The sequence below is a fragment of the Tachysurus fulvidraco genome, chromosome 17 (genome assembly GCF_022655615.1).
Source record: "Tachysurus fulvidraco isolate hzauxx_2018 chromosome 17, HZAU_PFXX_2.0, whole genome shotgun sequence".
Taxonomy (NCBI): domain Eukaryota; kingdom Metazoa; phylum Chordata; class Actinopteri; order Siluriformes; family Bagridae; genus Tachysurus; species Tachysurus fulvidraco.
The window spans coordinates 18,785,482-18,799,177 of record NC_062534.1 but is presented as its reverse complement, the minus strand read 5'-3'; the positions used below and the strand labels follow the sequence as shown (position 1 = coordinate 18,799,177).

Genomic DNA, 13,696 nt, shown 5'->3' with positions numbered 1-13,696 from the left:
AATGGAGTTCGTACTGATCTGTAATTCCTCTGATCTTTGTAGAACCTGCAGCTGCTTGGGGCCACTGCGATCGAGGACAAGCTGCAGGACCGCGTCCCTGAGACTATCGAGACCCTGATGAAGGCTGACATTAAGATCTGGATTCTCACCGGAGACAAGCAGGAGACTGCCATCAATATAGGTGAGTTCCAGCATAGTAGGAGTAGTAGACGGGTCCAAACGTAAGTACTGTAAGGTCTCTCTTCCTGTCTCTCCTTCATGCTCAGGGATGCAGCGTTGTATCCGATTTCCTGTGTGAAAGCAACGAGCGCTGATGTAACACACGTGACCCCTCCTCACGCCTTCCCTTCAGCCTCTGCGGCTCAGACCTTCCTTTCAGATGTGGCTCGCATGATTAGCCTACACTGCGATCTGTTGTTAGTTTGGGCTTCAAACAGCTAGCAGGCCAGGAGCAGAGCCAAACCGAGTGTGTGCTCTATGGCCACCTCGCAGCTCTGTCCTCAATCAGGCTTTTGTGCTGAGCAGCTGCAGAGCACGGTTCTCTGGAAGCAACACAGTGCTCTGCAGAGCTCGCTCTCTTACAGCCACAGGGTAAAACACCCACCTGAAGTTACTGAGCAGAAACTTTCTAGCTGTAAATGACTCTGTGGAAATACCCAACATGTGCAGATACACACAGTTAGGGATGTGGTAGCCTAGTGGTTAAGGTTGTGGACTACCAACCAGAAGGTTGTGAGTTTGAATCCTAGGTCCACCAAAAGTTGGATGGGCGGATGGAGGTGTCTGCCAATGCTGTAAGTCTCTCTGAGATCCATTTCCCAACATTTCAGTCCAGCACATTGTTTAGACAAATGGATTGCTGCCTTTTTTTTCCAAATAAAATGATTTCATACAATATAATGTTATAGAATAATACGATAATCTCATACAGTACATGATGTGTGTGTGTGTGTGTGTGTGTGTGTGTATGTATGTGCACACACCTATCTTTATACAGTACATGTTACGTGTATATATATATTGTGTGTGTGTGTGTGTGTATATTATATATATACACACACACACACATTTATATATACATGTGTGTATGTATGTACACACAATTATACAATTATCTTCATACAGTACATGGTTTCAGATGTAGTCCTCTCAGCTTAGCTGTTATAATGTGCTTCAGTCTTTTGGGAAGGCTTTCCACTAGATTTCGGAGCATGGCTTTTGATATTTGTTCATTAAGCCACAAGGTTAGTTACATGTTAGTGACATCAGGTACTGATGGTAAGTGAGTTCATCCTAAAGGGGGTTCAGTGGGGTCAAGTTCAGGGAAGCACCACATAGGTGAGATGTTCAGGTGACTGCAAACCTGTGACCATAAAGTGCATCTCATCCCAGTGACTCACAACACACACAAAATGTATCTATAATCTCCGAAATCTGAAGCCAGAACAAGCGTTTTGCATTTTCCCGGTTCCTGCAGTACCACTATTGTATTATTAGTAGCAGTATTGCAGTATCATAAGGTACAGAGTGCAATGCTTTTACTTTTCAGATATATTTAAATATATCAATATCTTGGGTTCTGCCATCTGAAAAAAAGTCACAACCACTGATTTAATGGATGCAAATTTAAATTTCTGTCTTAATAAATCCCAAGAGAACTGGGAGAGAAAAAAGACCAGTAGAGAAACTGGTTATGCTTTTCCTATTTGCACGTATAATGAAATACAGGAAAACAGGAAAAAGTAGGAAAGAGTCGAGGTCTCTGTTCAGTGCTGATTGAACACCAGCAAACAGAACTAGTAGGAAAGTAAGTGTGTGTGTGTGTGTGTGTGTGTGTGTGTGTGTGTGGTGATAGATCCAGTCAAAGCCAAAATAAGCAAGTGAGTGGCCTCTAGGTGTTTTGCATCTGCTGTGTAGTTGAGTCGGATTTCTGGCTCAGTGTGAAACGCTGTGCTCAGAGTTTGACTGATTCTCTGTCCGAGTCGAGTCGGGGGTGTTCATGTACTCCTTGCCTTTAGGATTAATGGGAGAGTTTTTGAGAAAGCTACACGCTGGTCCGAGTGAGTGAGTGAGGCTGCTCTCTGCCTCGGATGGCCTGTTGCTCTTGGCCTGTGCACCACTCTAGCCCTCTTAGACGCAAAAGTGCAAACAAACAGCCACGTGCCAAGCCAAATAGCCCTCCGTGCCCTCCTCTGCCCTGAAACTCCACAACTTAGAGGCTGCTAATGCGACCATGGTGTGTAACCATAATTAAGTTCCCTCTTCCTCTGCTCAGACAAGGACTATTCTGTTACTCCGGTATCACTGCAATTCCCACTTTGCTTTGCTGTGAGGCGAGCATCATTTATCCCCAAAATACATGCGAGAGAACGGGAAACAAAAGGGGAAGGGTCGACACACAGTGTGTCACTGGCAGGGTGAATATTCCCATAGTTCTAAACTGCAGTGAGTTTAACAGCTTGGCTCTAACAAAACCAGTCGCAGGAGTGGAAATGACAGACATTAAGAAATGAAATGCTTCTGGTCTGTATAAACCTTAGACTATGGGGTCAGAATTGTTTCATTATTCTGAATAAATACACTATGATCCACAAATAAATATAGAGTTTCACAAATATTTTTACAAATTTCACAAAAAGAAATGAAATTCACAAATAAATAAAATGGGGTTTGCAAATAAAAAAAATATAAATTGTATTTATTTGCGAATTGCTTCCTGCTCATTTGTGAATCGCGTTCTGTGCATTTGTGAATCACTGCACGCATTTGTGAATCGCGTTCTGTGCATTTGTGAATCACTGCACGCATTTGTGGATTGCGTTCTGTGCATTTGTGGATTTGAAACATTTCTAACGCCAAGAAGTGCACAAGAATCCACAAATAGGTGGACTCCGCCCACCGTCTACTCCAGCCAATCGGACAACGGTCTCGTGGCGCTGACCAATCGTGGCACGGTCTACCTCAAACCAATCACGTTCTGATTTACTCGCACTATCACAGTGTAATATGTACTGCAAAATACGATAAAAAAAACAAATAAAAAACATTTGTCGCAGATTCGAGCCCAATCTGGTAACCCTGTATGGATTGTAGCCAGCACTAAGGGTTAGTTCAACTCTGCTTTCTTTGGAAACGATTTCAGCATCATCAATGGGTCCAGGGGTAGTGTGAAGAGCGAGTAAATCAGAATGTGATTGGCTGGAGTAGACGGTTGGCGGGGTCCACCTATTTGTGGATTCTTGTGCACTTCTTGGCGTTAGAAATGTTTCAAATCCACAAATGCACAGAACGCGATTCACAAATGCGTGCAGTGATTCACAAATGCACAGAATGCGATTCACAAATGAGCAGGAAGCAATTCGCAAATAAATACAATTTATAAATATTTTTTTTATTTGCAAATCCCATTTTATTTATTTGTGAATTTCATTTCTTTTTGTGAAATTTGTAAAAATATTTGTGAAACTCTTTATATTTATTTGTGGATCATAGTGTATTTATTCAGAATAATGAAACAATTCTGACCCCATATTAGACCAGTCTAAAGTCTTGACCTGTATGAAAAAGCAAGCCGCACTATTTCTGCATAATCTAATCTCCACCTTGCATGCGTCTCCTTGTGTTTTACTGTAACAATCCCTGAGGGAGGCTCTATTGTAAACACACACACACACACACACACACACACACACACACACACCTGAGCTCCGTCCCTCCTCAGGGATTCTCCTCTGCCTCAACAGAGCCATTATGTCGTATATTCACACACAGACACACATTCCAGCTTATAAAAACTCTTCACCCAAATCCTGATAGCTGCTCAGAAGAGGTTGTGTTAAAGCGCACGCTCAGTCTGCTGTGTCTCATAGCAGTGACCATGTTTATATCTGATCTCTATTTATTTACACATTATGCGTCTGAATCCAAACTGATTCACCTGTAAAGATTAGCATTTAGTGTCAGTGTTCGCATTTCTGACATCGAGCCTAGTCAGTGTAACAAGTCTCTTAGCACCGTTTAGCATATTAGACAAGTATACAACCGTATTGTATATTTTAGTCTCAACACATTATGTTCGGTTGATTCACCTACATTTTAATGGCCATTCGGTGCTTCATGCATAAACATTTACAAAGTAACTGGAATCAATTGTTTATATTCTGTAATATATGAAACGATCAGTTAGTAGTAGATAGAAATATTTTGATGAGCTCAAACAAAAGGGACAGCTGTCCGATTTGGCTGTTGGCTGTTAGACATAAGAGTGAAAGGTTCTTTTCTCACCATTCTGCTCACCACCACTTTTTTTTTTTTTTATTAAATTTTTAAGTAGTGTTAATCGTGTTAACGAGAACTTGAATAGAGAAGATGGCAAACGTCAGGCTCAGACATCCAGAATGCAGTGCAGCTGAACGAGTTAAGTCTATTGGACTCAGCAGCGTTCTATAGTGAGGTAGCAGAAAAGAGCACCATGGTGTTGATGGTGCTATTAGTGAGAACGGTCTGAGCAGCGCGTAAAGACGAGGAGGTGAACGAGATGGAAAGACTAAAGTGCTGCTGCATTGCTCTGTTTAAGTATAGATGAATCAAGCGCTGATTCTCTCTAACAGGGGTTTAACTGTGTGTCATAACTTAATCCTAATGAGATGGTTGAAGTTTCAATTAGAAAAAAAAATTCTATTTAATAATTTTTAAATTACTACTTGTCTACTTACATAAAGGATTTTTTGTAAAAATTATTTTTATTTATTTATTTTATTTAAAAAAAAAACAATTTTTTTTTACAAAATCTATTTACTAAATTTTTTTTGTCTACATAAAATTGTCTAAATTTTTTATTTTTAATGATATTTATTTATTTATTTATTTATTTATTTATGTATTTTTGTTGTTTTATTTGTGTTGTTTTATTTGTGTTGTCGTCACAGTGTTGTTTGATCCCTTCAGGTTTCTTCTGCACTACTTGTTATGTAACTGACCTTAAGCTCACGGTATTGTTGAAGGTCTCAAGTGTTTGACATGTGTTTTCTCTCTCTTTTATAGGACACTCCTGCAAGCTCCTCACCAAGAACATGGGCCTGCTGGTGATTAATGAGGAGACTCTGGATGTAAGGCTGAGTAACGTGTGCTGTTTATAGTGCGAGCTGCGGTGGGACTCACAGTCTGTTACAGTTCAGTGCATGAAAAGATGGAAGCAATTGACAACCGGCTGGGGTTCGGACCTTTGTGACCCGGTTCTGAGCCACACAAGTTCCATATAGCTTCAGAATAATTTAATGTCCCATATGGGCTTTTGGCCTGAAGCTCCTCATCTGTCTCTCTCTTTGGATGTCTGCTGCTGCTGTGCTGCTTCTCCCTTTCCTTCTATCTCTCTCTCTCTCTCTCGGCTCTCGTAGTTCATGTCTACAGGATCCTCTGGTTTTACTGCTTGTAACAAGGCCTCAGGTGGGGTTTTATAAGCATCAGCAGAGAGCGAGACATGTAAAGAGAGAGCAAAGGGAAAGTGGAGAATGCTGATGATGGCACGGTAGGGTAGCTACGGACAGATGGATGGATGGATAGAACAGTATTGGCGACTCAGGAGGCGCAAGTTCACATCCACACATGCTCTCACACATGTAGATCATTCAGCAAAAATGTTGTCTGCTGCCCATCACAGTAAAGAGCCTGCTGCTGCTTTTGAGAGGAAACATTAAACACATGCACATGCTCTCACACATCCACACACACATGCGCACACACACAAGCACAGAGGTCAGGCTGCCCTACAGGGAGGGCCTTGTCTGTTGTCTGTGCATGTTAAGTTCTTGCAGTCAAAGTGGAGGCAAGCATCTCACACGCACACACACACACACACACACACACCCCTAGACGTGTAGAGTGTAGGCTGGACCTGAGTGATGACAAACGGCTCTCCGTCTGTCAAACAGTCATTTACCGTGATGGATGGAGTGAGGAAGAGAAAAAGAGGAGAGAGCAGTGGAAAGTCTTTGTGCGGTGTTTGAGACTTCATACTTTCTCGCCACAAACACGCAGGATTTTTGGGGGTGAGCCGTCACTGGGGACCCGAAAGCTCTCATCACACCACGTCGCGTACATCAGCAACACAACATTCTTGTGTCTAACACTGCTTTTAAAAACACAGCACATTTAAAAAAGAAGAATTTAAAAAAAGGAGGTTAGAGAAAGCGTGTGATCTCTAGGATTTGAATCTGGCACCAAAATCCATGTTGTAGCTCGAGTCTTTCACAAACTACAGAGCATCATGTATGAAAATTAGCAGAGTTTACAGAGTATGGTGTGAAAAACAAAAAAACCATTGTGTGAGCGACACATCTAAGGTGGAAATGTCTTGATGGAGAGCAGTAAGACTGTTCTGAGCTGCCAGGGTTGGTTTAGTAACACAATCACTCTTTATAACCGCAGTGAGCAGAAAAGCTTCTAAGCAATGAGCTTGAGGTGGACGGGCAGATGTTCGGAGTAACGGGTCGAAATATTTCGGCAAACATAGTAGAGAACACGTACAAGTGCATGTTTGAATCTTACCTTCGAAGTAAAGCTCCTTTAATAAATCACTAATTTGAAGCCTCATTAGGGTTCTCACGTATTGTTTGGTCTGTTGCATTGATCGAGGAATAAACCACCAACAGGGTGTTCTGTTAAAGGACCATAATGAGTAGAGTGGAAGAGCTGTTGTTTTTCACTACCAGCACATCCTGAAGTGTAAAATTACCAGCCTTATATTTTTAATTCATTTTCATTTCTCTTAATTTTGTGCACGTGGTCTTGCTTGGACAGAATCGACGAGACACCATAATACTTGTCTCAGCGTGACATGTGATCGACAATCTGATGTTGAAAAGATTTAAGTGTATAAAGCAGCCAGCGGCTGACAGACTCGATTCGGTGCGTCTGAAAAAGAACAGAGCGGCAGTGACTTAGTAAGGGACGGGGAAAATGTATACAGTGTGTTTAGAAGAAAATAAAATAATTATAAAAGATGTATTTGAGGTATTCAGGGTAGTCGCTGCTCTTTTTGCAGCTGTATGACAAGATCTCGGTCTCTCTTCACATTTTTCGCTTTTTCAGATGAATCGAAAAGAATTTTTGTAAATAATGAAAATCATTTTTATGTTACGGTTTGAAGTGAAACGATATCCTCAGAAATGGAAATAAATAGCAACTATTTGCTTCTGGTTATTATTTAATTTAATGTTCAGTAAAAATGCGTTTTTTTTGTTTTTTTTTAAATATCTTTTACATTTATTGAATCCTGCGTAACTACTTACAGTACGAGTCTGCTCTCCTCTCACTCTAACGCCATAACGGCGTCCTGACAGGAAACGAACCAGAGTAACTTAACAAATGACCCTCAGCCTGGCAACATCCACACCGGCTGTAACACGGCACTGGAACAGCCTTTTAGAAATCTGGTCTAGAATACAACATCTGGAGCACGTTAACCTGCCTAATGTCTATTAAATGTTGAATCGAAGGTGCTATCATTATCTGTGTAATAATTTACCGTGGCATAATGCGGCCTTAGTGACACGGAGAAAGAAACAATACAGTTTTCAGTCTGTTCTCATGCTCTTTTAGCTACTTTCTCGGTCATGTGACAGATTTGTTTTCTTCTCTAGATTACCTTTTGTTTAATGATTTAAATACAGTGCATCACATTAAATATCCACCTTTTGTACTTTTCTACTTCTGGTCGTTTTACGCCCCGGAAATGAAATGGATTTATCCCAAAATCGTATTAACGGATGGACACAGATTTCATTCTGTTGCTGCAGAACTAGTTCCAGCGGCCACAAGAAGCGCCTTATACCGAGTGACGTCTTATGGCTAATTACGTTCCATGCCGTTTACATCAGTTAGGCGTCGGTTACTCATCTATCATTCTCTGATCTCTAAAGCAAGCTGGAAGACACTCGTCTGTCTGTCGGTGTGTTCTTGTGATTCCTCCTGGATTGACATAAATACAGAGGCTTATAGCCACAATACTGTAAGGCGGCTGACTGTTTTGACTAAGCCTTAGCATTGTGGTATCGGACTTTAGTGATCCACAAGTGCTGATTCTATGCAGAATTGACTCCTAAGATGGAAAGTTGTGATTTTTAGTTATTTATTTTGGAAGTTTTTTGAAAGAACTCTGAAGTGGCGTAAAACCGTGTGGTTTTGGAGAGTGAGCTTCATCGCATATTTCAGACCCGCAGGAAACACACTGCTTTTGTTCACTTCCAACCAGCTGTGTCACAGACAAAACCTTTATTTTTTTCTGTGCTTTACCACAAAACTGTGCTCAAAAGAAAACGAATCAATAATAATAATCAAGGGTGTTCACTCTGGAGGAGCAGAAAAGCTGGAATACTACAGAGGAACTCATAAGCAGTGTATTGGGCTCGACATCACGGGCTTCGTCGGACACTGGACACTTCTGTCCTGCTGACGTGCTGAACCTGGGCTAGCAAAAAGGATGAAGCAGGAAGTGTGTGTATTGTGTGAACTGCTTGTCACATTAGGTCCTTTCAGCTTTACTGCCTAGGTCCAGGCGAACAGCTCACGCTGTCGTCTCTGTGTATAACGCCATGCTTCAAGCACTCGAGGCCAGCTGTCTGACTCAAGTAGCCACATCCTGTGAAACACCTTTTCACCGTGACTCCGGAGAGACCCAGGACTGGAACTCTGTAGCATAACGGATGCCTTCCATGCACTAATCCAAACACACTTCAGCTGCAGTCACAGTTCACTCAGGCACACAAACACACAGGGCTGATGAGGCGGCAGGCAGCATTAGGGTGTAGTATTGGGAGATCACACACACACACACACACACATACACACACACACACACGTGCTGACACTTCTTTAGAGTGCACTCCTAATGGAAACACTGTTTAATCAGATTGTTTATCAGCCTTCATCACTGCACTTATCTCATAATGATCTTTATACTTTGTCTCAGCATTTGCACTGATGTTGATGAGGTACGTGGATGTAGGGTGACATCTCTCTCTCTCTTTCTCTCTCTCTCACACACACACACACACACACACACACACACACACACACACACACACACACACACACACACACACACAGTGTTTTATGGCTCTCAGCAGGGATGGCCACGCTTTTGTAGAGATGTCCTCACAGCTGCACAAGTCACTGACTCAATCTTCTCTCTCTCTCTGTGTGAAATTCGAAGCTCCTCTCTGCAAATATTTCCTTTGAGCTTGGGTTTCAGCGCTTGTTATGCCAGCAGAGGTTTGGTGGGTCCCCGAGGTGCAATCTCCCTGCCTTAAGGCATCTGCTCCTCAACACACGCACTCCCTCCAGCCCTATACCGAGTCGCTTTGTGAGCAGACGAGAACAGTGATGTCTGCTGAAGCTGTTAGATGGAAGGGTGTTATTGGTGACTCTCACATGAGCCCAGTTAGATAATATAACCATCAGGATGCAGTTCCTCATGTCAGTGCTTTTGGTACACGTTAACATGCACATTACTCCTGCGCACTTGACTGTCGAACCCTGTTACAAACCCAGCGGGACGAGATCGGGGTCCTTTATCTGCATGACACCAGAGGATTTTCAGAATGAATTTCTTTAACCTGGCTTTGTGTAGTAGCCTCCTTATAATTCAGAACAGCTTTAATGCTTGCAAGCTTGATCTTTGATGAACAGATTCCTTTTGGTTGTTCCTTCAAATTTGACAACGTTGTTTATTCTAAAATTGGTGTGTTTTCATGTGTTTTAATGTTAACATATTGGCATCTGTACCTGTAATACTGCACTAACCATGTGCTTTGATTCGGTTTAAATGCTTTCAGATATGCTGTGGTGTACTTTTCAAAGGCAACTAGATTGTAGCTTGTTTCTTGATTATTGGAAAGCTTTTTAGTCCTAAAAAGCTTATAAAGCTTCAAAGGCCGTTTTATCAGAAATGTGATGTTACTTAATACGGTTTGGAAACCCGTCTCTTCTGCTCTTTTGATACAGTAATAGAGCAGTATTCGATGCGTCTTTTAGAGCAAAACTGATATTAGAAGTGATCGGCTGTCTTAATACCACTTGCACTCTTGTTTATATCACTCAGAGGGAGATTTTATTCTAAATGCCTTACCATCTGTGTTACTTTCAATTCTGCACATTATTGTTACTTGTATTTAATACTAATATTTAACTACTTTTACACATCCAACATCTGCGTCTTTTGCGACTACTGTACTGCACATGTAGCGTAACACACTGAGGACAGCATACACAAGCTCAAATCAACATACGATTGGCTAGTCACTGTGATCGACAGATGAGAGAGCGTATGCCACACCTTCCATGCCTTACTCATGGTCACGAATAGCTGTGACAAATCCAGCACACAATCTCTAGATTTTAGTGTGACAGCGTTATAGTTGCAGCAGTCAAAAGTCTTGTTGTTTTTTACATGGGTTCTAGGTAAAAAAAAAAGCTCAATCTTCAACTATCCTTTTTAAGTTTTCCCAACACAGGGGTGGGTATTTATTTTTACACATGTGACAAAGATACTCGGTGAAAAACCTAGCACTAAACATAGAACATGATCCGATGAACATTTAAGTTTGAATCTCTTTCCGCACTGTGATGTTATTAATTATAAATAATCTGAAGAGAGCGATCAGTTTTGACAGCTATGTTACACACATTTTCATCATTCAGTACGAATGTCAAACATACTTCTAGATGTGGTGGAAGGCAATAGGAATCTTTAAAATGACCCAGGTCAGAATCTCTCTCTCTCTCTCCCCCCCCCCCCCTCTCTCCCCCTCTCCCCGCCTTTCCGATATTTCCCTTTCTCTGCTATTCTCAGTCACATACAGCATGAACCGTTCTATCAGATCTCTGCTTTGGTTTCTTATCAGTTCCCATGTTGGGCCATGTTTTTAGAGTAGCCCATCCTTCCAGCGTAAAGGAAACAGGAATCATGTGACTCTTTAGGGGAATTAAGTGAAGTACATTTCTGTTCCTAAACCAAACACAGCACTATCCTCCTGGCTACCCAAACCCTTACAATAACACCTTTCTGCTTCAAGGCATATTCCCTGTTAAAAAACCTTTTCTGATATTCAAACCCTTAACCCTTATTGGTGGGGTCGTAGTAAGGATGCTGTTTCTTTGGAGAGGTGGAGGAGGGGGTGGAGGGGTGGGGGGTGTTCAGAGCAGTCAGCTCTGATTAAAATCTTCCAGGCGGAAACAGTGCACAGAATTATTCCTGGCTCCTGATTTGAGCGCGTTCATCTGGGGGCGGCCATTCTTGGAAAAACAAGCTTTCTACTCAGACCGTTGCTCTGTTTAGTGCTGTGAACCCACACATAGCCACAAAGAGAGAGAGGGAATGGATTAATGACACAGAAGAAAGGAGGAGAGAAAGAGCGCTCAGAGCTCTATGAGGGCTCGGGGTAAATTCCCTGGCTGTCGTAATTCATGCGAGAGCCGTTTTGAGAGCCGGATCCTTCCAAACGAACCATCACTCCAGGGTTCAGCGCTGCTTTCTGTCAGCCGAAGCGTGCCATATGTGTGTTTATCCTCGCTTCTCATCAGCCTCACTTTGAGCGTAATTACATTAATAATAAACCGAATTCAGCCTCATGCGAAGATGACATTGTTAGGTTACACGAGAAGTCCTTCATGTTCTGCAGTGAGGATGATTACTCTAGCATGGTCAGGGAAAAGCTTGTAAAATTATCTCTCTGAAGTTTATTTGTGCTTTGTCTCAGAGTAGTGTCTCAAAAGAATTTATCAGAGCTCACTACAGACACGACTGGCCCTGCTCCGTCTCTCTCGCTCTCTCTCTCTCTCTCTCTCTCTCTCTCTCTCTCTCTCTCTCTCTCAGGAGGGTGGGGTTCTGTGCCTTTTGTTGTGGTTGTGGGTGAAAAACTGGGATTAGTAACATGTCCTGGCAGGTATGAGCTGGCTAGGAAAGATAGGGCTGTCCTTACTGATGGAAATCAATGTGCATCTGCAAACTTCTTCCTCCATTCAAGCACAAATGTCTGATGGAGATGTCGAAATATTTGAACACTGCACTAGTAATAAAGCGGTACTGTTGGTTATATTGTGTAAAAAATATATTATATTATTAAATATAAAATAAAAGGCATAATTATGTAACCAGGAAATTCATTCCAGTTCGAACATTTTGTTGTCATGGCAACTTCATATTGCAGGGATACTTTATTCTTTATCCGCTGTGCTATTAATGTATTTTATTTTAGGTGGATCATCGATGCAGTTAACGTCTGATAACATAAACATTATTAAACTGAACACACAGCTAACCCCTGGCTGTAATTGGTTCAGTGTTCGAAGATGAATACTACATCTAAAATATTCTATCTAGTTTAGGAACAGCGTCAGATTTTCAGGTGCTGTAGCTTGCTTTTGAAATCTTAGAGACTGACGTCACTGCAGAAAATGATTTCGTAGCAAGTGAAGATATCTCGAATAAAGGAAAAGTTCCTCGTAATGAGATTATTGTATGTATGTGTATATAACAAACGTAAGAGCGTGCGTCTGGATATATTTACTCGCTTCAGTGTTCATTCTGTAAGCAGATCATTTTGCTTCTTTCTAGAATCTTGTGTAGTTTAGAATGATGAAACTTGTTGAGAATGCTGTGTCTGTCTTTCTGTCTGTCTGTCTGTGCCGAGTCGCTGTTCAGAAATACATGTTATAATATTAAGCAATAATTCTGCCCACTTTAGAGGGAAATGTCTTGATGTGCTGTAATTGTGGGTTATTACAGGTTAGAATTTTGCCAGCCGGAAAGTGGAATCCTTGGCCTGATATAACCTTATTGCTCTAAAGTATTGTAATTCTAATAGTAATATTATACTCACAATAACATTGTGTTCTTCTGTGTAATCCTATGGAATTGTGGTTACACTGTGAAGGTCAGTAAGTCAATGAGATTTTTTTTTATGCACAGGGGACGAGGGAGACACTGAGCCACCACTGCAGCATGCTGGGAGACGCTCTGCATAAGGAAAACGACTTTGCACTGATCATCGATGGGAAAACGCTCAAGTACGCGCTCACCTTCGGAGTGCGGCAGTACTTCCTGGACCTTGCGCTGTCCTGCAAAGCGGTCATATGCTGCAGGTCTGTCTCTCTCGCTCTCGTGCTCGCTCTTTCTCTCTCTCTCGCTCTCGTGCTCGCTCTTTCTCTCTCTCTCGCTCTCGTGCTCGCTCTTTCTCTCTCTCTCGCTCTCGTGCTCGCTCTTTCTCTCTCTCTCGCTCTCGTGCTCGCTCTTTCTCTCTCTCTCGCTCTCGTGCTCGCTCTTTCTCTCTCTCTCTCTCTCTCTCTCTTTCTCGCTCACTCTCTTGTGCTCTCTCTTTTATGCGCACGTGCTCTCTCTCTCTCTCTCTCTCTCTCTGTGTGTGTGTATGTATGTCCATGTTAGGATCAGGCTACAGTGCCTGAGGATTCACCCTCACACCAACTTCAGTCCTAATGTGGCATTTAAAGTATAAAATATGATTTCTCTGCTGTACCCATTTTGTGCAAGATCCACTCTTGAATCACAGAAGTGGATAATATTAATTTTCTGATTCTGCACACTGTGACAGTTCGAGCAACAAAAGCTGCTTTTTTTTTTTTCCCCCACCACACACTTTCAGCTTTGCGCCCAAGAAAGCGGGCCTAGTGTATGTAACAC

General features: G+C 42.0%; 1 protein-coding gene across 8 annotated transcripts in view; it reads left to right on the top strand.

Moving 5' to 3' along the window:
* The window catches only part of atp8a1 (ATPase phospholipid transporting 8A1), a 116,633-nt gene that overhangs the window by 67,482 nt on the left and 35,455 nt on the right, over positions 1–13,696 (top strand). For all 8 annotated transcript variants that reach the window (XM_027135301.2, XM_027135303.2, XM_027135305.2 and 5 more), the window contains 3 exons: positions 43–181; positions 5,044–5,108; positions 12,968–13,140. In XM_027135301.2, the coding sequence (XP_026991102.2) occupies positions 43–181; positions 5,044–5,108; positions 12,968–13,140 (377 nt within the window). The remainder of the gene's footprint in view (positions 1–42; positions 182–5,043; positions 5,109–12,967; positions 13,141–13,696) is intronic.